Genomic DNA, 25,158 nt, shown 5'->3' on the forward strand with positions numbered 1-25,158 from the left:
TTATATGTATGTTCTTGATCTTGTTTCCGTGACACCCACCCTGCGCGTGTTTGTGTCTGTGCGTGGGTGTGTGTGTGGGCGTGTGTATTTTGGTCCTCCTTGGAGATGCTGTATTTTTAGCAGTCCTGATTCTTCTTCTCTCTGCTAGGCAGCACTGCTCTACTTTCTCTGGCCCCTGTCCCTCCTGTGCTTCTCTCTCTTCTCATGCAGCACGCTTACAGAGCCCACGAGGCACAGAGCGTGTGTGTGTGTGTGTGTGTGTGTGTGTGTGTGTGTGTATACATCTTCAATCTTGCGTGCTCTTATACTATATGTGATGTAGTCATTGCTGTTTGAAGCAGCTGAACAACTGTCAGTCATAACACAACACATCTATTTGTTGTCAAACCATAACAGGTTATTTATTAGATATAAAAGCATGTTCTATGGTACCCACTTCTACACCTGGACCTATATGTTCTATGTGTCCTATATGACCTAATTTGGCATCATGTTCTGTGCACGTGACAATGCACTCAGTTTGTGCAAAGTTAATCCTGCCCTAATTGAGACAGCGATCTTTGGATCACAGTTGGGATAACATCCTGTTCTTTTGTTTTATTTCTTGTGTATTTGGTTGCTGTGGACAGCCTAATAGTGCTGACCAACTTTTCTTTTGCTGTTGCATGGGGGGAGTCTGCTGTCAGTCTTTCTTTCTGACTTATTTCTCAGTGCTGTTTCAGTTCTCATTCTCCAGTTCTCAGTGCTGTCTCAGTTCCCAGTGATGTCTCAGTTCTCAGTGCTGTCTCAGTTCTCAGTGATGTCTTAATTTTCACTGATGTCTCAGTTCTCATTCTCAGTTCTCAGTGCTGTCTCAGTTCTCATTCTCAGCTCTCAGTGCTGTCTTAGTTCTCATTCTCAGTTCTCAGTGCTGTCTCAGTTCTCATTCTCAGCTCTCAGTGATGTCTCAGTTCTCAGTGATGTCTCAGTTCTCAGTGATGTCTTAATTGTCACTGATGTCTCAGTTCTCATTCTCAGTTCTCAGTGCTGTCTCAGTTCTCATTCTCAGCTCTCAGTGCTGTCTTAGTTCTCATTCTCAGTTCTCAGTGATGTTTCAGTTCTCAGTGATGTCTCAGTTCTCATTCTCAGTTCTCAGTGCTGTCTTAGTTCTCATTCTCAGTTCTCAGTGATGTCTCAGTTCTCAGTGATGTCTCAGTTCTCAGTGATGTCTCAGTTCTCATTCTCAGTTCTCAGAGATGTCTCAATTCTCAGTGATGTCTTAATTTTCTGTGATGTCTCAGTTCTCATTCTTAGTTTTCAGTGATGTCTCAGTTCACATTCTCAGTGATGTCTCAGTTCTCATTCTCAGTTCTCAGTGATGTCTCAGTTCACATTCTCAGTTCTCAGTGCTGTCTCAGTTCTCATTCTCAGCTCTCAGTGCTGTCTTAGTTCTCATTCTCAATTCTCAGTGATGTCTCAGTTCTCATTGTCTCATTCTCTATCCCAGAGAGCTCTCATAAATTATGGAATTTCTCTGATATTTATTTGTAAATGTATCCCAACATTCTTCTCATACACTAGAAAGTTACCTGATCACAGTGTATTAAGTGAGCAGTGAGCCCCTAGAACAAGTGGTTAAAGGGACTTCCTCCTGCAGATTTAGTGACATAGGGGTGACAATATGGGATCATGTTGCTTGATTAATGTTCAGTGGAATGCAAGTCCAGTCTTGTGATAGAGAAATTAATTTTAACAAGCTGACACGAGCACCTGTTTCCATTTTAGTACATTCTTTACATTTGAAAGGTTTTGATGACATGTAGCTCATCTGCTTTGAATTCAAAGCACTGTCTTAGACAAATGATGCACCCCAGCCATGATCTCTCTCTCTCTCTCTCTCTCTCTCTCTCTCACTCTCTCTCTCTCTCTCTCTCTCAATCTTTCAGTTCTTTTCTGTTTTTCTCTTATCAGCACAGCTGAATGTGTTTGGGATTGGTTACTATGGTTACAGTCCAAACCGAGTGCCAAACTGTGATCTTTCCACCTATATGCAGAGGAGGCCCTCTTTATTGCATGCTACAAATCACACATGTGGAGCTTATAACTCAAACGACTGGCTCCAATATGTGTGCCGGTGATCTAATAAACCTAAAGGGAACAGCCAGACTAATTTATCAATTTGACGCAGTAGTTTAATGAAGGATTTACATTTCTATTCTGGAGTTTGAAATCTCCAAGCATCTCATGATTTGATGCAGTTTAGATTCTGCGTCCAAGATACAATTGTAAAACAATTTTTTGTGCATCTTTGTGTATGTAATTTTTTTTCCCCCTGTATCCTACATTTATCTTAGTTTATGATGATTTGCTGCTTTTATGATCTTTTATTTTCATTTTCATCCATCATGGATAACACTAGGTTTAATGTATAGTATTTTTTTAGGGATGTTAGAACAAATTTATACTCAAACACACTTAAAATTAAATACCAAACATTTTAAGTAATTTAAATAAGAATGCAAGAAATTTGACAGCTCTACCCATAACATTTATTTTTTGTAATGCTTGGTATTATTTGCACTGTGACTAAATCTGCAAACAAAATGCCACCCTCAGGGAAGCTTTCACTTCACTAGAATACAATGGTTTTACTTTATTCCCTGGAGAACAGTAACACACTACCCACTGCCACTACATATATCATTCATGCAGACAACAAAAGCCCCTCTGAACTGATTTTTAATCCTGGCGTCTTAAATGTAGTGTTTTAAACGTGTTCTCTCTCTCTCTGTCTCTCTCGTTCCAGTCAAGAGCTCTGTTGCAAGGACAATAACCAATGATCTGTTAAAAGTGAGTTAAGACTAAGGAGATGAAAGGAAAAAAACAAACATCCACAGCAAAGTTTAAGCATAACAGGGCACCCAGAACAGACACTGCAAAATAACAGGGAGAAAACAACTGGACGAAAACAACCCAAAGTCCCAACAGGAAATTTGTGATTATTCTTTTTTTGGTGAAACAAAGAAGGACTTTTGGCAAGAGAATAAAGTGCAATAATCCTTGCTGATTTGATTCAATTAGGATTTGATGGAATTGAGGCTTTAGGGAATTGGTGCGTGTGTGTGTGTGTGTGTGAGTGAGAAAACGAGAGAGAGAATGTGTCTGTTTGTGAGTCTGTGCAATATCATCTGAACCTGCCCTATTTTCTTCTCTTCTCCTGTGTGTATTTTATCACTGAGCTAATATTTGTTTCTGTTAAGCATTTGAAGAAGCTCAGCACCGTGCAAGCGCTAAAGCTGTCGTTTTGATATGTTCAGCAGGTTACACAGCGCACAGCCACATGTCACCTATCCGCATTTATATCTAGCACTTATGCTGGATGCTGATGAGAAATACGTCATGGTTTGAGTATTTACTCCATTTGAGAAGTAAAGTGAATAAGCAGGCCAACGAGGGGAAACTGCTGTTTGGGGAATTACTATGATGGCCATTCTGCCTGAATTTATTGAGTAGTTTTGGGACTGCTCCATTGGTTTCTCTTCCAACCATTCTCTATTCCTCCCTTTTCTGCCTGTTGTATCCTCTCCCATTTCACACCTTCATCACTCTCTTTTCAGCCTTGTCTTCCTCCTCCACTCGGTGTCATCCCACATTCTCTTGCTCTACCAATTTGTCTCGTTCAGGTATGTTAGTCTCACAGCAATGTGGTCTAAATGACCTAATTAGATGGCTTTCATTGCATGGCAGCAGAAATAGCCGAGCTTTTCCGGCTATGAAATCAAACAAGGCTCATCATTAAAACCAGCTCCCGAGTGACACACCATCCCAACTCGCTCTCTTCATCTGTCTGAAGCCTGGGACACACTACAAGATTGATGCAGTCCTGTGAAAAGCATTCAGACCCCTTCAGTTTCTGCACACTTTATTGTGTTATAGATTTAATTTAAAATGGATTCAATTTGGCCATCAATCTAAACATAGTAACCCATAATGACAAAGCAAAAAAATGTTTTTTGCAAATCTTTTAAAAATCAAAAAATGAAATCTCAGACAATTTATTCAGTACTTACAGCAATATTTTAGCCCTTACAGCAATTACAGCTTTGAGTCTGCTTTGGTAAGTCTCTTTCTCACATTGTTCTTAGCAGATCCCCTGTCTAGCACAATCAGATTGGATGGGGAGCAAGTGTGAATCTGCCAAGTCTTGGTTTTGGCTTGACCGCTCAAGTACAATCAGAAATTTGTTCCCAAGCCACTACTATGCTGTCCTGGCTGTATTCTTTGGGATCATCATGCTTAAAAGTGAACCTTTATCCCAGTCTGAGGTTATGTACACCCTGTAACAGGTAATATAGGTTCTTTAAGGACCTCTATTAATATTTATGTATTAATCTTTCCCTTAATTCTGACCAGTCTCCCCGTCCCTGCCGCTGAGATGCACCCCCATTCCATGATGCTGCTGCCACCCAAATGCTTCACCATAGGGATCTATTAGCTACTTGATAAGCAGTAAGCTTTTACCAGATGTAACACTTGGAGTTCAGTCCAAAGAGTTAAATGTTTGACTCATTAATCCAGAAAATCTTCATGCTCACGGAGTTATTTAAGTGCTGTTTGGCAACCTCTACACAGGCAGCCATATGCTTTTTACTCAGGAATGGCTTCCTTCTAGCCATTCTACCATAAAGGTCTTATGGAGCATTTCTGAGATTGTTGTCCTTCTGGCAGGTTCTCCCATCTCTGCAGAAGATGTCTGAAGCTCTGTTAGAGTTGGTTCATGGTCCAGTTCCTTTCTAGCTTAGTTACTGAGTTTGGCTGAGCAGCCAGGTCTAAGAAGGTTTTATTCTATTTCTCAATGAAATAACTCTCTGGAGCCTAATGTGCTCCTGGGAGCATTCTAAGGAGAATGCCTTGGACTTCATGGCTTGGTTTTAGGTCTGACGAGTACTGTGAATTGTGAGACCTTAAACACAAAGGTGTGTTTGCCTTTCTAAAATCATGACCATTCAAATTAATTTGCCATGATGGATTCCAGTCAAATTATAGAGACATATAATCAAGATAATCAAAGCAAACAGGATGCACCTGAGCTCAATTTGCAGTGTGTTAGCCAAGGGTCTTATCTCAATGAGATATTACAGTTTTTTTGGGGTTTTTTTTATCATTTTGCAATAAAGTCTAAAATCGTGTTTTTGCTTTGTCATTATGGTATTATTGTGTGCAGATTAATCGTCAGAAAAAGTCAACTGAATCCATTTTAGATAAGCTCTGTAATACAATAAAGTGTGCAAAACGTGTAGGGGTAATGCTTTCCAAAGCCACGGTAACTCCAAGAGTTTTCATTCTGTATGAACCTTCAGTTAACAAACCACACAATATTACAAGATTCTCAAATAAAACATCCCACACTTTCAGATTATGCACATGAATGTTCATCAACAAGTCCTGGTCAATGATCCCAACAAATAGAACCTGGGGTCTTCCCGTCCTCAAATGTGACTTCATATCAAAACAAACAGGGAATGACAGTTCAGCTTGTCGTTGATTATCTGTATTTCATGCATGATGTCAAGGTTGCGTTTTCACACAATTGCATGTTAGACCCAAGCTCCAGGATGTTGAGTGGTAAACATTGAGCATGTTTAATATTTACCAGTTTAGCGGTTTATCAGAGCGGCCATGACTGCACTGTGAGTAGATAAGATGGAATTTTACACTCCATGTACAGTACCACTTTTTTGATCGTAGTGATGCGCATCATCACTTCCATCATTACTTCTCTCATTCTATGTATCCTTTATTTATTGGTACATGTCCCCGTACAGAAGAGGAGAAAATCTCCATTTGTGTCTTTTCAACAACTTCACCATGAGAGAATTTAATACCTATGACCTGTTTGAAAAAACAAACTCCCTGTGGTTTGTCCAAGTCTCTATACTGCCAAAAAAACAATGATGAGTCATTTCGCTCTCAATCATTCTCTACATAAAAAAAAGAAAAGAAAATCCTACACATGGCCTTTACCTCATATTTGCTGCTTTTTTTTATAATGTGTACGTTGGGAATCAGGGCTTCATGGTCAGCTAAAGTAAAAAAAATATATATTTTTTTGTCATGCATATTTTTTATTTTCTTCTTCACTGCCCTTATTTTGATTTCTCTCCCGTAGAGTGAGACTTATTTTTTTCTCCATGGTCTGTTGATGTTCTGGACATGTGATGGGAATTGTGTTTGCCCTTCTGTTTCATGCAGTGGTTGTAAAAGAACTATGCATTTAATGCAGCTCTGGAAACCCGCATGTGCCAAATAAAAACAGCACATGACAGACTCTGATCTCTTTCACAGAAGACATGCATGTGTGTTTGTGTGAATATGTGTACAAGTGTACTGAATCAGAAATCCAAAACTTGTAATTACTCTAAACATAGCATGGAGATTTGATTTAATCCACGAAACCAATGGAGTCTTGGTGAGAGGCTTGACCACTGCTTAACGTAAGTGCATATTGAATCCCATTTCTCTGGTTTTTATTTCAGGCAGCAATGGCCTGTTTTGCACCACTGGCATTTACCTCACTGCTGGGTGGATCAGTGTCACCCTCAGTCCATCTAGCCAGCATTTTTGTCCAGGCTAATGGTTTGAGCACAAAGACATTTAAAAGATGTGGTGGGGAAAAAGCATCTATGCCAGACATTAATGCGACATCTAGATTTTGGACAGAGAAAGTTTTCAATATCTCTTTTTTAGGACACACCATTAATCAGTATTTTATAGAAACATGATGAGTGGCCCAGCAGATTCATGGCAGAGCTCAAAATTTTTCTGGCTATGGCTAACTGGGTCACTTTCACTAACCTGGTCTGATCCGCTCACATATGCTCACAAAAAGATGTATTGTTATCTTCAAAGTAAGGTGGTGGTTTGATAATCATCATACATGAAAGAGAAAGAAGAGAATGAGATAGAGTGCACAGCAACACTTGATTACAGATGTGTCATGAGAATAAGGTCTGGAAATTGTTCCAGTGAAGCTCTGCGATATCTTTCACATTACTGGAAAGAATGATTTGGCAACATGTCTTTTCAAGGTCCTGTTTCTCAGTTCACTTTTGAAATTCATTTGATTAATGTGGCTTTGCCTGCCATAAAAACTGCAGAGATGAATCCCTGTACGGTGCCCTCCACTAATATTGGCACTCTTGGTAAATATGAGCAAAGAAGACTGTGAAATTTGTCTTTATTGTTTAACCTTTTGATCATTTGTTCAAATAATTCACAAAAAAAATAATCTGCTGTCATGGATATCAGACAAGTGCAAACAAAACACAGGTTTATCAAATAAAATCTTTGTTAAATATAGGTGTGCAACAATTATTGGCACCCTTTTAGTCAATACTTTAGTCAATACAAGATCACAGCTCTGAGTCTTTTCCTATTATGCCTGATGAGGTTGGAGAATACATGGCAAGGGATCTGAGACCATTCCTCCATACATAATCTCTCCAGATCCTTCAAATTTTGAGGTCCATGCTGGTGGACTCTCCTCTTCAGTTCACTCCACAGGTTTTCTATGGGTTTCAAGTCAGTGGACTGGGATGGCCATGGCAGGAGCTTGATTTTGTGGTCAGTAAACCATTTTTGTGTTGATTTTGATGTGTGTTTTGGATCATTGTCCTGCTAGAAGATCCAACCATGACCCATTTTAAGCTTTCTGGCAGAGGCAGTCAGGTTTTCATTTAATATCTGTTGATATTTGACAGAGTCCATGATGCCATGTATCCTTACAAAATGTCCAGGTCCTCTGGCAGAAAAACAGCCCTAAAACATTAAAGAGCCACCACCATATTTAACCGTGGGCATGAGGTCCTTTTCCATATGTCTGCCTCTCTGTGTGCTCCAAAACCACCTCTGGTGTTTATTGCCAAAAAGCTCTATTTTGGTTTCATCTGACCATAGAACCCGATCCCATTTGAAGTTCCAGTAGTGTCTGGCAAACTGAAGACGCTTGAGTTTTTGGATGAGAGTAGAGGACTTTTTTCTTGAAACCCTTCCAAGCAATTTGTGGTGATGTAGGTGACTTCGGATTGTAGTTTTGGAGACTTTCTGACCCCAAGACGCAAGAAACTTCTGCAATTGTCCAGATGTGATCCTTGGAGATTTTGTGGCCACTCGAACCATCCTCTACACAGCGCATTGAGACAATATACACACACGTTCAATTCCAGGATGATTCATAACATTTCCAGTTGACTGGAACTTCTTAATTATTGCCCTGATGGTGGAAATTGGCATTTTCAGTGTTTGTGCTATTTTATTATAGACACTCCCCATTTTGTGAAGCTCAACAACTTTTGCCGCACATCACAGCTATATTCCTTGGTCTAACCCATTGTTATGAATGACTACGGGAATTTGGCCTATGTTTTATCTTATATTTATACCCCTGTGAAACAGGAAGTCATGTTTGAACAATTTCCCATTTCTAGTCACCCAGATGTACTAAAAAATTTAAAATATCAGTGGGAATATACTTCAAATATATTTTTCTCATGTGAATTCATGCAGTGCCAATAACTGTTGCACACCTATATTTAACAATTTTTTTTTTTATAAACCTGTGTTTTGCTTGCAATTGTTTGATATCCCTCAGAGCAGAGTATTTTAGTGATTTTTTTTTTTTTTATAAAGGCAAATGTACACATCCTTTTTTACTCATATTTACCAAGGGTGCCAATATTAGTGGAGGGCACTATATGTGCTACATGATTATGTGTGTGAGATTTATACTCTCTGACCAGAGTCGTTGTGATAGGATTACTACTATGTCGTTATCAGTAAAAGATGAAGATGTCAGAGAGACATGCTTAAGACTTTGTTCAGACAGGCAGAATTTATTTTTTGGCGTAGCCATTGGTGGAAAAATCTCCACGTTTGTGTTTAGCAAACTAGTTAACTTTGAATAGAAACTGGAAATACTTACATCTGACAAGTGTTTGTTCCATCAGAATGAGTCTTCTTTTTTTTTTCTCTTTAATATTTTGTATCACGGCTGGCTCATCTCTGACACCTATGCACGCTCTGAAATGCACAGTTGCACCAACAGCACAAGCTTTGCATCTGGCCAACTTAATCATATTACAGATGACGAGCTGCAGCTGCCCTACAGAGCAAATCATTTTTCCAATGAAGGCTTGTGCTGCTAGTTTGTTCATTTTATTACTATAGCAATGATGGATTTTCTCACAAATGTGACAGTTTTTGTTGTTCTTGCCGCATGTGACTCATGCACAGTACTGATTTTGGAAACTGTGTGCAAGCAGGTTATTTCAGGGCAGGGATCTGTACACATTAAAACAGATAGAGGTCACTTACAAACACAAATGTAAACCATTAAAGCAGAAAGATTGCATCTGAGCAAAAAAGGAACAAAATTGAGCAATAATATGTAATGTGAGCATAGCCTAATTCTAATTAAACTACACTGTTCTGCTGTGTTTAAAGATGTTTTGAACCAGATGGGTGTCTTATTTCCATCTTTTTCCTTTTCTCTCTCCAATCTGTCAAATACACAAACACATCAGACTTTCCTCGATCCACAACATGCCCATGGGGGGAAAAAAAAACACTCAGCAGTTTCAGTGGCTCTGCAACAACAAAGTACTTCAAGTTATAAATCAGACATTCAGGTTTAATGCCAAAGATTGCAAACTTGTAAACTGAGCACTCTCTGAATTTGTTCGTAAGAGCAGTGATGACATTAATCCGATACTGCTATGCTTAAGTTCTTAATTGTTCTTTGGTACGGACTGGGAGCTATGTAGCTGTGCGTGGGTCTTCATTCTGTGTGCATTTAAAGGTTTTGTGCTGTTCTCAGATTCACTGCATGGACAATCAGATGTGCAGAGAGTCAGGAGAGATCAGCAGGAGTCAAGCCAGAGTCCACAGGACAGAACAGTCCAGGATGCAAACGGAGGAGGCCTCGCCATCAACGTCACCAAAGTGGTGGTGAGTTCTCTTCTCTTCTCTTCTCCTTAACTCTGTCTTCTTCTCTTCTCTTCTCCTTAACTCTGTCTTCTTCTCTTCTCTTCTCCTTAAATCTGTATTCTTCTCTTCTCCTTAGCTCTGTCTTCTTCTCTTCTCCTTTAATCTGTCTTCTTCTCTTCTCTTCTCTTCTCTTCTTCTTTAATCTCTTATTCTCTTCTCTTCTCCTTAACTGTCTTCTCTTCTCATCTCCTTTAATCTGTCTTCTTCTCTTCTCTTCTCCTTTACTCTATCTTATTCTCTTCTCCTTTACTCTGTCTTATTCTCTTCTCCTTTACTCTGTCTTCTTCTCTTCTCTTCTCCTTTACTCTGTCTTCTTCTCTTCTCTTCTCTTCTCCTTTACTCTGTCTTATTCTCTTCTCTTCTCCTTTACTCTGTCTTTTTCTCTTCTCCTTTACTCTTTCTTCTTCTTTTCTCTTCTGTTTTAGTTTGATTTAATCTCTTCTCTTCTTTTCTCTTCTCCTTTATTTCGTCTTCACCGTTCTCTTCTCTTCTCCTTTACTGTCTTCTTCTCTTCTTTCCTCTTCTCTTCTCTTATCTTCTCCTTTATTTCATCTTCATCTCTTCTCTTCTTTTCTATTCTTTTCTCCTTCTTATCCTTCTTTTCATCTTGTTTTCTTTTTCTTCTCTTCATTTCCTACTGTCCATTGTCCTCTTCTGTTTTACTCTTTTCACTTCTCACTTTTCCTTTTTGGTCTCTTCTCCTTCTCATTTTTTCTCTTTTACTCTGATCTGATCTCACCTCCTCTCTTATCGCCTTCACTCTTTTTTTTTCTTCTTTTCTCCTTTACTCTCCTATAAGCTTTTTTCTTCCCTTTTACTCTGATGTAGTCTTTTTCTCTTCTTACCCTGTCTTTTCTTCATTTTGTGTTCTCTGCTCTTCTCGCTCTCCTCATTTTCTCTTCTCTTTTCTTCTCTTCTCTTCTCTTCTCTGCGGCTCTTACTCTTTCGTCGTTCCTCTGCAGGTGTTGTTGATTGAGCCGCACAGGCTGCAGGTGTGCTGCATGTCCTCACATGTGCCACCTGCACTAATCTCCTCAGCTCATGTACTTTGATTCATTTGATCCAAATGATTCATTCATAACACGAGGCTTCAACAACTGCTCAGCATTCAAACCATTTAGAAGCACTGTCATTCATCACTGAGAGTTACAGATTAGGTCCAATTTGCTTTAAAGTGTTACAGAAGATTTCCACAACGTGTGTGTGCAGCATGGTGAATAGAAGCCTTTTGTACTTTTCATCTGCTATGTGTCGAGAAAACATTAAACTGAATGAAGGGGAAAGCATGTGTTGATGATCTTTAAATATCCCAGTGGGTGGAGGATAAAGAGACCTCACAGCAACCTCGGATGTGTGGGTTTATTTAAGTGCTTCTCTGGGCTTTTTTGTATCTCTAACAGAACACGAATGATTTCCATAAACTGAGTTACGCTTCCCACTCTTCAAACCAAATTCGAACCAGATTTGCCAATAGTTCTGCCAGTGGAGGGTTTTTTTAAACATGCTGGAGTTCTAATGTGTTAAACGTCCTAATGTACGTTGGTATGCTTGTATGCTTCTTCGCACCTTATTAGAATATCCGTAAATAAGAACCCCCATAATTATGATGGCTGCAATTTTTCTGGGTGTTTTATGGGCTTGTTTAGAAGTATCATGGTCAGTCCCTAAAACTTAATGGACATTCTTGGTCAAAAGCACCTAGAGAAAGAGGAGCTCTGTGCAGGAGGCTGAGCAGGGATGGAGCTGAAGGCAGCTGCTGCAGCTGAAGGCTTTCCCCAGAAACAGAAGCCATTCTGGGGCGAGTGTATCAGGGAATCTGGGTCGTAAGTAGTTATCTGGAGCACTGCTGCAGTTGTGTGTGTGTGTGTGTGTGTGTGTGAGAGGCTGCTTTTAACTGCTCTACTTTCGATGATACCCACACCTCTTCACTGTACTGTCTCCATCCCTCTCTGTCACCTTCACCTAGAGAATACATTAATAACACAGTGGAGAGCTGGACTGGAAACACTTTTAACATAGTGTGTGTGTGTGTGTGTGTGTGTGTGTGTGTATTGCTTGTAGTCCAGACACACTTTCCTCACTCTCTTTCTTGGCAGGTGAACTAAGGTGCATAGTATGTTATATATTTAAAGTCTTAACTTCTAGCAGTCCATCACATGTCTTTAATGACCTCGCGGCATGTCTCTGATTTAAACCGTTTGTTGCATTAGAAACTGTGTAATCATTGGCTCTTGGGTTTATTAATCCAACAGCAGAATTCATGGTGGTGTGTTATATAAGATATTGAAATTGTGGGCTGAATTTTTCCAGGCACATTAATGAATAAATCATGTTATGGTTTGCGAGATGTTATCTTAGTGTATTAACTTTTCTGTCTTGTCATCTTTTTTTCTTTAGTCATTTCTGCCTTAAGCCTGTAGTGTGTAAGTCTGTAAGTAACTTTTTTAACTTGACGAAAGAATTTCTTCAGAATATGGTGACAGATTAAATGCCTTTATTACAATAAAAGCAGTAATAAAGAACATGTTAGAAAAGAAAGAAAGACAGAGTGAAAGACAGAGTCAAACTTAACCTGGAATATCCAAAAACCTCACAATATGTACAAAGAGTTGAGAAATGAAAATACAGTGTTTTCTTGAAATAGATCAATGTGTTCTCAATATAAATGGACTCACAGATCTTTTGATATTGTATTCTTATATGCACTCCACTGTTGTTGTTTTAAATGTGCTCTATAAATAAAAACATTTTTAAAAAATGAAGAGCCTTCTTTCATAGCTTTCTGATGCAGCTGTGAAAATAATCCAAAAGGAGTGAAACTTTCTCTTCAGCTGTCATGATTAAACCATTTGTTGTCATGGCTTATCACACGTCACGGTGTGAAAGTAGTGCCAGAGTGTATCACGTCAGGTCAAAACCCCACTGTTCAGGTTGTCATTTTTCATGTTGTTTTATCTTCTTCTTGCATTTTCTCATCTTTCTTCCCTCTCTTAGGAGGACACTCAAAAATATTACTCATGGCGTAGCTTTGGCCCCAGTGACAGACGAACTCAGGAGCTCTGGGTGGACCTGAATTCAGTCCAGGAGGGTCAAGTCAGGGTGCACGGCATCCTGTCCAACACACACCGACAGGCAGCGGTAAGAAACATGCACTGATACACACACACACACACACACACACACACACACACACACACACACACACACACACACACACACAAGAAAACACCCCTCCCCCCCTTATAATTATCTCTTTATTGAGCATTTTAACATTTATTCCCACTTTTCCTGTTTTACTTTCTCCCCCGCACTCTCTGTATCCAGCGGGTGGCCCTTTCCTTCGATTTCCCCTTCTATGGACATCAAGTGAGGCAAATCACCATAGCAACTGGAGGTAGGACACACACAGTCACTTGTAGCTTCTCTTGTCTCCCATATATTAGGTCACTGTCCTATTGGTTTGTTGCAGAACCCAGAGCACACTAGTCTGAAAGTCTTTATAGAAAGAGTAGGTCAATTCTTTTTTGTCTTTTAACAGCTTAACTTCATCTATGGAAATTTTCTAATGGTCATCTAAATATCTAATGGTCTGCTGCTTCTTAAATTAGCATCATGAAAATGGAGCACTAATGAGGAAGGCTTTGTTAATTACAGATTTGGTCTCTCATATATTTCACTGATGAGAACGGTGACCATAATTCTGCCTGGCTGCGGCTTCATGCATCCTAGATCTGCTCGACTAATTAACTTTCATAATTATTTTCGTATCACTGAGAGGAAATGGAATCTTACCACAGTGGGATATAATAGAAAAATCTTTAGTCCAAGATATAAAAGAGATTCTAGCATGTTTAGCCACTGTCAGTCATCAGATATGACTCAGAATGGACCGTTCTTTCTATTCGTGGTTCTGATTTTGAACTCTTATCCGTTTTTAGGGTTCATTTTCACTGGAGAGATTACGCATCGCATGCTGACGGCCACCCAGTACATTGCGCCTCTCATGGCCAACTTTGACCCCAGTTTTTCCAGGAACTCCACTGTGTGCTACCTGGACAATGGTGAGTGATGTCAACTAGACAGCTTGCAGCTTTGACCTCTTACCTGACCTTTGACTCCTGGTTCTCCAGGTGAGCTGTTTGTCGTGCAGTGGGATAAGGTGAGGCTTCAGGGCAGGGAGGCAGAGGGAGCCTTCACCTTCCAGGCCGCTCTTCACCGCAATGGGACCATTGTTTTTGGCTACAGAGACGTGAGTTCTGTGGGACATGGTCAGAATGCCTGAAGCTAAATAAATAACAGAGAGCCAGGAAACATGAGAAAACATTGTAAGAACACTTGGCAGCAAAATATTAGGGCTCTGTGTCAGGAACTTGAACTTAAATATAACCTGGAATGTTCCAGGTTCAGTCCAAGACTGAAAACCAATTCTAGGCCTTCCCCTGACCTGATCTTAAGATGTTCATCTACTTATTCCAACAAATTCTAGTGTTGTAGCATGGCTAGAAAGATATGTGGATTGCATACTTGTTTCTGCCATATTTATAGTAAATATGTCAAGTGATAAACTCTGCACTTTCTGGCTGCAAATTTATTACTAAGTCCTTAACACAGGATTTTGCACATACAGTTCCCATCCTCTGGGATGTTGTCTGTTGTTAGGTACCTTTACCGGTGGTAAAGATCAATTCTACTGAGCATCCAGTGAAAGTTGGTCTTTCTGATGCCTTCATGGCCTTTATTCCTTCCCCACAATCCCCAGGTTAGTTCTTTTCAAATCTCTTTTGAGCATCTTTTCAAACCCCCTTATTCTCATAAATAAAGTGTTATTCCTAATATCAGTAATAGTATTTTATTCTTACATAAGCAGATTCGAAAAGGAGGACGATCTACGAATATCATCGGGTTGAAGTCAACACCACTGAGATTGTAAACCGCTCTGCATTTGTGTTCAGCCCGTTACCTAGTGAGTGATGGGTTGGTGTACATCACCAACATTACATTTATCCTACTGTAATATCTAACATGAAGTCAGATAAGTTTTTATAAGTGTTTTCTCAACTTTTTGACTAAATTTCTCCCAAATTTACAGATCAAAAGGTTCAACAATAAAGACAGTTTTTTCTCAGCCTTCTTTGCTCATATTTACCAAGGGTGCCAATATTAGTAGAGGGAACTGAATATATTTTATTGATATAAAATCCAATGTCTACTTAGTGAAACAAACACAGATTATGGACCGCTTATAAAATTATGGTCCATAGAGCTGTCTTTGTGCTTTGGCAATGTTTTCTTTGCGCTCCTTCCATGTTGCACTTCAGCCTGCCTCCAACACACCAACTGCGACCAGTGTCTCCACTCCAACCTCACCACGGGCTGCAGCTGGTGCAACATCCTGCAGAGGTACCATATACACAAATAATATTGTTTAAAGGTTTATATGGCAATGTACTTGTACAATTCTGTGTGTGTGTGTTTGTATGTTTTCAGGTGTTCAGATGGGATAGACCGGCATAGACAGGAATGGCTTGAATTTAGCTGCTCAGAGGAGGTACAAAATACCTGACCACCACATTCCCACTCACCAGCTGAATATATTTTTCTTGTTCTTGAACTAATTTTTGTCGTACTTTCCAAAAGATTTTCACATGATTACAGAAACAAAATATTTGAATTGTTGTTTCTCTTGATTGCACGAAAACCATGGGTGTTCACTAAAATGAAAAAGAATATGAGGGATATGTGGAAAACTGTGTTCACGTTTGCTTCATATAAATTTGTTTATTACTCAATAATAATAATAATAATAATAATAATAATAATAATAATAATAATGAATGTGTTAGTCATTTTTATTACATTCTTTACAGAAATAGAACAGAAAATGCATGGATGGATGGATGTTGTACACTATATGTCCAAATGTTTGTGGACACTTGACCATTACACCCATATGTGGGCCTTTCCTAAACTGTTGCCACAAACTTGGAAACAAATAATTGTACTGGATGATTTGCTGTGTGCCGTAGCATTGAAGTTTCCCTTCACTGGAACTAAGAGGCCCAATTCTGTTGCATTAGTAACCTGTTGAATTAGTAATATGACGGACACTCTGCATAATCTAATACTGATAATAAACTGATTTTTTTTTTTAAAAGATCTCGTTATTTGAGAAATAATGGGGGGGGGAAACATTTAATTGTTGATCTGGTGACGTTTTCTGTAATGAGACATTTATTTAACATTTATGGAAGCCTCTTTTTGCTTTCTAGTTTTTGAGGTTCACGGTTATTTTTTGTCACATACATGTTACATACATATTACGTAATGTAGTTCTGAAATGAGAATGAGTATGTGAAATGTATGAGAATGTGAAATGAGTAACATGACAAGCTGTGAGATTGGTGAGAGAGTGAATGTTTATAGCTGCTATAAGGTAAAGGATAACAGGAACTGATTTGTTTCGTATGATGTGTTAAGTATAATTTTTTATTAATAAAAAGAATTATTGTTGGCAAATTGCTGTGGTATTTGAGTGGTATAAAAAAACCCTTCGGGTGTGCTGTTATTAAAAAAATAATAACTTTAGGGATCACACCACCCTGTTGTTGATTATTTTCTTAGAACAGCATTTCCTGATGTGTTTTATTCCTTAATTTAAGGTGAGGAATATACATTGTTCTTTTGGAAGAATTACTGCATATTTGTTATTGCGGAAAGAAAAAGAAATCACAAAATGTATCCTTAATCATTATAAGATAAAAAAACTTAGATTCTGTATTTCATATGATGATTACTATTTTAAATATGTTACACATCCACTCTTTTTAGAATATAGACGTTTGTAATTATATTGTAATTACAATTTAACAGAAAATAAGTTAATACCAGCAATATTGTTGACAAAGTTCTTTGGGAAGATGTCAAAGGTGAGAGTGTAGAAGGGATTTAAATATTAAAAGTACTGTTAATACATGGTACCTTAAAATCCAGAACTCAGTGGTGCTTGAAAGTTTGTGAATTTTCTATATATCTGTATAAATATGAGCTAAAACATCATCAAATATTCACAGAAATCTTTAAAGTAGGCAAAGACAACCCAATTAAACAAATGAGACAAAAATATTATACTTGGCCATTTATTTATTGAGGAAAATGATCCAGTATAACTGTGAGTGGCAAAAGTATGTGAACCTCTAGGATTAGCGGTTTAATTTGAAGGTGAAATTAGAGTCAGGTGATTTTAATCAATGGGATGTCAATCAGGTATAAGTGAGCACCGTGTTTTATTTAAAGAACAGGGATATATCAACGACTGACAATGTTGACAAAACATGTTTGTGGATGTGTCTCATGGCACGAACAAAGGAGATTTCTGATAACCTCAGACAAAGAGTTGTTGATGCTCATCAGGCTCAATGGTTACAAAACCATTTCTAAAGAGTTTAGACTCCACCAATACACAGTCAGACAGACTATGTATATACAAATGGAGGAAATTTAAGACTATTGTCACCCTCCCCAGGAGGGGTCAACTAACAAAGATCACTCCAAGTGCAAGACGTGTAATAGTCTACGAGGTGACAAAGGAACCCAGGGTAATTTCTGAGCAATTAAAAGCCTCTGTCACATTGGCTAATGGTAATGTTCATGAGTCCACCATCAGGAGAACACTGAACAACAATGGTTGGCATGGTAGAGTTGCAAGGAGAAAGCCACTGCTCCCTAAAAACAATATTGCTGTCCCTCTGCAGTTTGATAAAGATTGCAAGGACGAGCATGAAGGCTGTTGGAAAAAGGTTTTGTGGATGAATGAGACCAAAATAGACTTTTTGGTTTAAATGAGAAACGTTATGTTTCGAGAAAGGAAAACACTGCATTCCAACATAAGAACCTTATCCCATCTGTGAAACATGCTGGTGGTAGTATCTTGATTTAGGCCTGTTTTGCTGCATCTGGGTGGGGAAGGCTTGCCATTACTGATAGAATAATGAATTCTGAATTATACCAGAGATTCTAAAGAAAAATGTCAGGACAACTTACTGTGAACTGAATCTCAAGAAAAAGTGGGTCATGCAGCAAGACAACGCCCCAAAGCATTCAAGTCATTCTACCAAAGAATGGTTAAAGAAGAATAAAGTTAACGTTTTGTAATGGCCAAGTCAATGTCCTGACCTTAATCCAATAGAAATGTTGTGGAAAGCAACAAGTTCATGTGAGGAAACCCACCAACATCCCAGAGATGAAGCTGTTCTGTAGTGAGGAACGGGCTAAAATTCCTTCAAGCCGATGTGCAGGACTGATCAATAGTTACCAGAAATGTTTAGTTGCAGTTATTTCTGCACAAGCGGTAGTGAAAACAAACGTTCTCACGCTATAATATTCGATCAATTTCCACGATAAGTAAATGACCAAGTATAATATTTTTGTCGCATTTGTTTAACTGGGTTTTCTTTATTCACAAACTTTCAAGCACCACTGTATATATAGCAATAAGACATTCCAATTTGCAACTGAAGAATGATTAAAAGTCTATGTCTAAATAAAGTCTAATCTTTTAATGTTAGGCAAAGGAGGACACATGTGAAGATTACAGTCAAGGAGGTGCAGACAGCTCGATGAGTCCATTCAGCTCTCCTGTTCCTGCCGCTACACAGTCCCCTGCAGCTAGGCCAGGCAGCCCTGTCACTGAGGGTGAGTCAACTCATCCTACGCAAACTTACACTATATGCCACATTCACACATGCCATGCAGTGTATTTGAAGCAGTTCTTTTCATGGGGTCATATCCTGCTGATTAATATATTAGATATTATCAGACTGGTCTGTATTTAAATGCCGTCAATTGCTGCTAAACAAAAGCTCCTCTTTGATTACTTGTCCACGAGTATATACTTTTAATCACTGTACAGGTACAGGGTGTCCCAAAAGTCTCCATACATAGGGGACTATGTTCGCCAGCACCATGTTGGTTGAGCCTTCGTCAGTGGATGTTCGTGGACGTCCACTTCTCGGTTGGTCCACAACTTCCAGTCATATTGAATTTGTTTATAAGCGTGATGTGCCTGCCATGTTTCCTGTTAAAATCCATTGCAACCTGGTAACAGCTTCCCGATCCAGCCATGAGAATGATTTCAATACATTCCTCTTTTGTCAAAGCCATTTTTAAAGGCAATCTGAAATATATAAACTAAGTATGAAAAAAATTGGAAGATAAATGGCTAAAAAGTCTTACTTTCCCCTATGTATGGAGACCTTTAGGACACCATGTATTATTATTATTATTATTATTATTATTATTATTATTATTATTATTATTATTGTTGTTAAATATATTATGCACAAGGTGCTTGAAATAATACTTACTGGCAGGTGCTGGCTGTATGAAATATGACAGGTTGTGCATTAACATGTGAGAGGTGCTTGTCCCTTGTCTGTTGAATTCATCTTGCATGGGCGCTTTTGCTAAAACTGCTCTTGTGCTGTTCTTGCCTCTGCCTCTGTCCTGCCATCTCACGACATTCTGTCCCTGCAGACGACACCAAACTTCTCTTTCACCACCATGATAATGGTGAGTCGGCCAATGTGTTAGTCTTTTAATTAAATAGGAATTAAATCTTTGTAGTACCAAAGTGGTTTAGTACAATTTTTTTAATTTATAAAATTTATACAACTTGTGTTCTGACCTGTTAATAAAACATTTTCTGATGGCTGATATCACTGGTCTATGTGAGTAGCCTAATACAGTTCAGCGGCTGTTTTTTATTTTTTTTAATTCTCACCCATAGTTTATATCTACACTCTCTCACAAATAAGCATTTTGGATGCAGGAAGACTGAGTGATTTAAAATGCACTCACTTCCCTAACTGCATTTCAGTATTCACTCTTCTAAACAGAGTATCATTTGGCTAAAACTACATGTATTTCTAATCTCGCTGGCTACTTTATTAGGAACGCCGTACTTATACTGGCTAGAACCAACCTTTGCTCTCAGAACATCCTCAAGTCTTGTGGCATGGATTCCATAAGGTGTTGAAAAAAAAAATCCTTTGCAATTCTTGTCCATAGTGACATGAGTGAATCATGTAATTGCTGAAGCTTTATCTGCTGTACATTCATGCTGTGAATCTCTCTCATTCTACTCCATCCCAGAGGTGCTCTATTGGATTTAGATCTGGTGAGTGGGAAGGCCACTGAAGAACACTGAACTCAGTGTTATGTTCATGGCTCCGGTTTGAGACGACTTGTGTTTTGTGACATGCTGGAAGTAGCCATTATAACATGGGTAAATTGTGGCCATAAAGGGCCATTCCAATGATGCCCAATTTGTATAAAGGGGCCCAGTATGTGCAAATGAAACATTTGACGCAAGACAGGTTGGGTACATGGATTCATGCTGGTGATGCCAAATTCTGACCCTAGCATCTGCATGTCACAGCAATCAGAAATCGCTATTCATCAGAGCCAGCTACATTTTTCCAATCTTTAAATGTCTGCATTTCAGTAAAAATTTAACTAAATCTCTTGACCTGTTGCTGCATGATTTTATGCACTGTTGGTTTCAACATTGCTCATGAGTAAGTGTACATGTGTTCCTTATAAAGTGGCCAGTGTGTGTATATAAGCTGCTTAGTGTCCGAGTGGCTGACTTGCTGTCTTAATCTTTGTTACTGTGCTTAATATTTTGTGCTTTTTTGGCAGTTCAACATTATGGATAAAGAACATTTACATCATCTACTTATCAGCATATTCTTTGACAACTCTAGCTCTTTTTGTTCTTTTTTCCAATCATGACTTCTCAGATTTGCAGAAGGGTACTTCTGGTGAGGAGGAGCCTCCAGAACATACTGCAATTATTGCGGGTGTAGTGGCAGCCCTGGTCTTACTGGTCTTCTTGACCCTGCTGGCTGTGTACTATATAAACACACACCCAACTGTCGCCCCTCCATTCTACCTCATGCAGGTAAATCTAACTAATACATTTTCACAGTAAAAATACAATCAGATTTGAGAATTCAATTGTTCTGTGGTGGAACAAGATAACACAATGGCACTGATGAGTTGTATATTAAAGTGTAACTGTTCTGTTCATTTGTAGCGCCGAACCAATAACTATTGGCCGTCCATGAAGTTTCGCAATCAGGGTTGCCATTCCAGCTATGCTGAGGTTGAACTTGGGTTTCATGAAAAGGATGGCTTTATTGAGGCTGAGCAGTGCTGAGGAGGCGGGACTTCCTACACAAAGGAGCCAATTCATTTCTGTTTTTTAGTAAAAGTTCAAACAAACAAACAAACAAACAAAAAAGACAATGAGGTACTGTTACCCACCACATGAATGGACACCAGAGACTGTGGATAGTTACCTTGCAAGCTTACTCTGCCTCCATATATTTGACAGTCTTTCCTGCAACACCTCTTGTGCTATTTGTTTATTCCTTTTATTAAGGAACAGGCAATGTTAATGGCAAATGTGCTAGCTACGCTCTTAGTAAAGGCGTTCAGAGTGGCACATGCATTAACCATGAAGAGTCCTGCAGTTAGTGTACAGTACAATACAACTTTGTAGAATTTCATTTTTAAAAAAACAGATGTTTTGTGTTTTATAATATGTTCAATGAGAAAAAAAAAATAATACTCAGTTAGCCACATGGACTGGACTGCACTTTAAATGAATTATCTCAGTAGTAATAGTGATATGATGTGATCTAATTTTTTTGACCTTTTTTAAAAAATATATATTTTGTGCCCTAGGATCAAGTTTCAGGTATCAGTATTGCAAGCATCAATAGACAAATTAAAAAACAAAAACAAAAAACAACAACTATAAAAACTATGCTTGGTTTTTAAAGATGCAGTTTGAATCTTTTAGAGCTTTCTACTGCCTGTGAGGTGAGTTGCAATGATACACTGACAAGCATAAAAGATAAATAAAAAGCCCCTCATGAACAAACACTATAATAAATTACGACTGAGACATGACTCAGACTCCAGCTGAGAGATTTGTGACTCAGACTTGCAGATCAGTGACTTGAGACTTGTCATGGACTTTAGCTAAGACTTGTGACTTAGCTTTGACATTAGCTTGGAGACTTGAAACTTGACTAAGTCTTACAGCTCAGAGACTTGAGAGTTGGCTTGGACTTGCAGCTCAGAGATTTACTGTATGATTTGACTCGCACTTGTAGCTCAAAGACTTGTGAATTGATTTGGACTTGCAACTCAGAAAGTTGTGAATTGGCTTGGACTTGCAGTTCAGAAACTTGTAAATTGGCTTGGACTTGCAGTTCGGAAACTTGTAAATTGGCTTGGACTTGCAGCTCAGACACTTGTGACTTGACTCGCACTTGCACCTTAGAGACATGTAAATTGACTCGGACTTGCACCTCAAAGACTTGTGATTTGATACAGACTTGTAGCTCGGAGACTTGAGATTTAACTTGTACTTGCAAAAAGTGACGTGTGATGTGACATTTGCAAAAAGTGACTTGCAAGCATCTCTGTTACAGGTCTAGAAACTTTTAAAGATCATAAGCATAGACCATTAAAGGAAAATGAAGATCTTATTACCCAAGAATGATGAGTATCTTTCTTAAAAATATAAATGGAATCCTGTTCCAATTTGGGAAATGGTCTGAAATTAACATATTACTGTTCTGACATTCATATGCAAGCACTAATGTCAGATGTTTGATACAAAGTTCTGATTTTGACAAAGAAAATGGGCAAAACCGGTACATTGTTGTTGAGGGTTAAAATTACATTAAAATGTCATTTTGAATATAAAGTGTGCTTTTAGTGAAACAATAAAGTGAAAATACTGTTTTGAAAACCATGTCATGTGGCAGTGTGGATTGTTGATTTTGTGCTTGATAGAAATAGGCTTTAAAAAATAGACTTTCACATTACTTCACACAAGTTGATGCAAATATGATAATAATACATTTTGAACTTTGAGCAGCATGGGCCAACAGCAACATCTGCAGGCCATTGTGGCTGATACAGCTAATGATGGCTGTGAGGTACTCTAAGCATCCAAATCCCAATAACTAAAACTAATATGCATTAATGCACAAAAGAACCCACATCAGTCTAGTTCCACAGAAGTTGTAGTCTCTCTATCTATCCACACAAGACAAACCCACCCAGAAGGTAGAGTGGGAATAATACTGAGCAACTGCATCATGGTCTGGTGTGGCAGCTCCACGGTGTTGACTGTAAAGGCTGGTGAAACAGACGGTGCTTTTCCACACATACAGGAAATACAAAATGTCACATTAGCATCTTTGATGCAACAGTCATCTGGAAAGCAGACCCAGACTTCATGACTAAACTACAGTTTCTGTCCAAGAGTTGTCAGGCTGCCACCACCTGTAAGCGACTGCAAGACTGCAAGACATATTAAAGCATCTGAAATCTGCTACATTATCCTGACAACTGATTCTTGTTACATTTGTACAACTGTTAATGTATCGTACATTTAGTCTGTGTGGGTTTTTCTTTCCTAATGCTGTACATTTTAATGGTCTGCTGATTTGTTTGTAGTTACTCTTTCTGGTTGTGTAACTACAGTTTGAATGTTGTATTATGATCTGCACATTAAATCAATTTCGTTATATCGTGTACCAATTTATAGGTATAAACCAGATAAGGTTAATTTGAATGAAGTTAAGTTTTAAAAACCCAAGTGAGAAAATGAGGGGGCACCCGGATTTGAACCGGGGACCTCTTGATCTGCAGTCAAATGCTCTACCACTGAGCTATACCCCCAACCACTTGCTAAAAGGCCAAACTGTCCCTATATAAAATCACACTCACACGTGTATCTCTTTTTAAACATTTTCTGTCACTCATTCGGTTTGGCTAATTAGCTAATGAAGCCGTGTTTTAACAGAAAAGAGTTGGGTAATGTTAATGGGGTGGCTGCTTTGTTACTCGCTGTAACACAGTCAGGCTCCGGATTTAGATTTGTTTCCCAGTAAGAAAGAAAGTAAAGCTTTATAATAATTGGCAAAGCTTTCGGCTACAGTCTTAACACTATTTAGCACAGTATGCCGTTTCGGATCTTTTCCACCAAAAAAGCTGTCATTTCAACGAGTGGCAATAGGGGGCGGTCGAGTAACATCTTTCTGCTTTACACAACTTGCAGGGAACACAACTTGCAGGGAACACAAATTACATTACAAAAATAGAAAATTGTGCCTTCAGCGGTGGATGAAAACTGTTGAAAACATTGATGGGGTTCATATAGTTCTGCAGGCAATTCTTTACTGCTACTTTTTAGTAATCCGCACTGTATTTCATACACAAAATAGACTAAATGAATAAAGCATTGGTTACATCCTAAAGCGTATTAAGTGCATAGTTCCACAAGGACTAATAAGTCTAAATAATATTATCAGTAAAATTGTCCCAATAGTTTGATTAGTATACCAGAATCGCAGGACTGTGTCTCATTGTGTAACTATGATGATAAGTTTAGTACAAATAATTTAAGGGATGGAGCTTGCAGTTCACCTCACAGGCAGCAGAGGTGTTGGTGACTTACAAACTGCTCCTTTAAACTCCACAGAAGACTTGATCTGAGTGTGCAGAGGCACAGTTTTTTTTTAAACTATCCTTATGTGGTTGCCAGTGATTTAGCACCCAGAAGAGAATACGTTGCTCCTCAGTGTTATCACATTTAACACTTGCATTCTTTCTACAGTGAAATGCAATACTTTTGTTTAGTTTGTTTGGTTTTTTTTTGCCTGCTAGTGGACACGTTGGTTGGGCCTGACAGATGGACTGAAGGAGGAAACCAGAGTACCTGGAGGAATCCCGGGGAGAACATGCAAGCTCTGTGCACACAGGGCGGAGGCTGGATTCAAACACCCAACCCAGTGCCCCCTCCCCCTCCATCTATACCATTTGTTTGGTAATTTGATTAGAACAAAAAAAAATCCTTCTAAACACATGTACATGATTTTAAATAACTTTATGCTCATTTTGTTACAGCAGTAAATCTTATGTACTGTATAACTACATAATAAATAGTTATAATGTATTAGACATTGCTATTTTATAACCTCATGGAAAAACGAGTCACAGTATTTAATGTTCCTCCCCTAAGATTTTGTGGTCAGCTTCCTGTTTGATGAT

The 25,158-nt window shown here is 38.6% G+C and overlaps 1 protein-coding gene and 1 non-coding gene across 3 annotated transcripts in view; one reads left to right on the plus strand and one right to left on the minus strand.

Annotated features, from left to right (window-relative positions):
* The window catches only part of plxdc1 (plexin domain containing 1), a 24,360-nt gene extending 1,508 nt beyond the window's left edge, over nucleotides 1-22,852 (plus strand). Inside the window, exons 2-14 of one of the 2 annotated variants that reach the window (XM_017484435.3) lie at nucleotides 9,854-9,984; nucleotides 13,018-13,161; nucleotides 13,348-13,417; nucleotides 13,962-14,084; nucleotides 14,154-14,272; nucleotides 14,683-14,782; nucleotides 14,891-14,986; nucleotides 15,342-15,423; nucleotides 15,511-15,571; nucleotides 18,588-18,714; nucleotides 19,555-19,590; nucleotides 20,823-20,983; nucleotides 21,119-22,852. In XM_017484435.3, coding sequence (XP_017339924.1) covers nucleotides 9,854-9,984; nucleotides 13,018-13,161; nucleotides 13,348-13,417; nucleotides 13,962-14,084; nucleotides 14,154-14,272; nucleotides 14,683-14,782; nucleotides 14,891-14,986; nucleotides 15,342-15,423; nucleotides 15,511-15,571; nucleotides 18,588-18,714; nucleotides 19,555-19,590; nucleotides 20,823-20,983; nucleotides 21,119-21,241 — 1,373 coding nt within the window. In that variant the 3' untranslated portion in view covers nucleotides 21,242-22,852. The remainder of the gene's footprint in view (nucleotides 1-9,853; nucleotides 9,985-13,017; nucleotides 13,162-13,347; nucleotides 13,418-13,961; nucleotides 14,085-14,153; nucleotides 14,273-14,682; nucleotides 14,783-14,890; nucleotides 14,987-15,341; nucleotides 15,424-15,510; nucleotides 15,572-18,587; nucleotides 18,715-19,554; nucleotides 19,591-20,822; nucleotides 20,984-21,118) is intronic. The other variant, XM_017484436.3, reaches the window with a different exon arrangement.
* An 863-nt stretch (nucleotides 22,853-23,715) lies between these two features.
* trnac-gca (transfer RNA cysteine (anticodon GCA)) lies at nucleotides 23,716-23,787 on the minus strand. The gene has a single exon. It is a non-coding gene; the product is annotated as a tRNA-Cys (tRNA).
* Between the last annotated feature and the right edge of the window lie 1,371 nt (nucleotides 23,788-25,158).

Source organism: Ictalurus punctatus, chromosome 13 (assembly GCF_001660625.3).
Source record: "Ictalurus punctatus breed USDA103 chromosome 13, Coco_2.0, whole genome shotgun sequence".
Taxonomy (NCBI): Eukaryota; Metazoa; Chordata; class Actinopteri; order Siluriformes; family Ictaluridae; genus Ictalurus; species Ictalurus punctatus.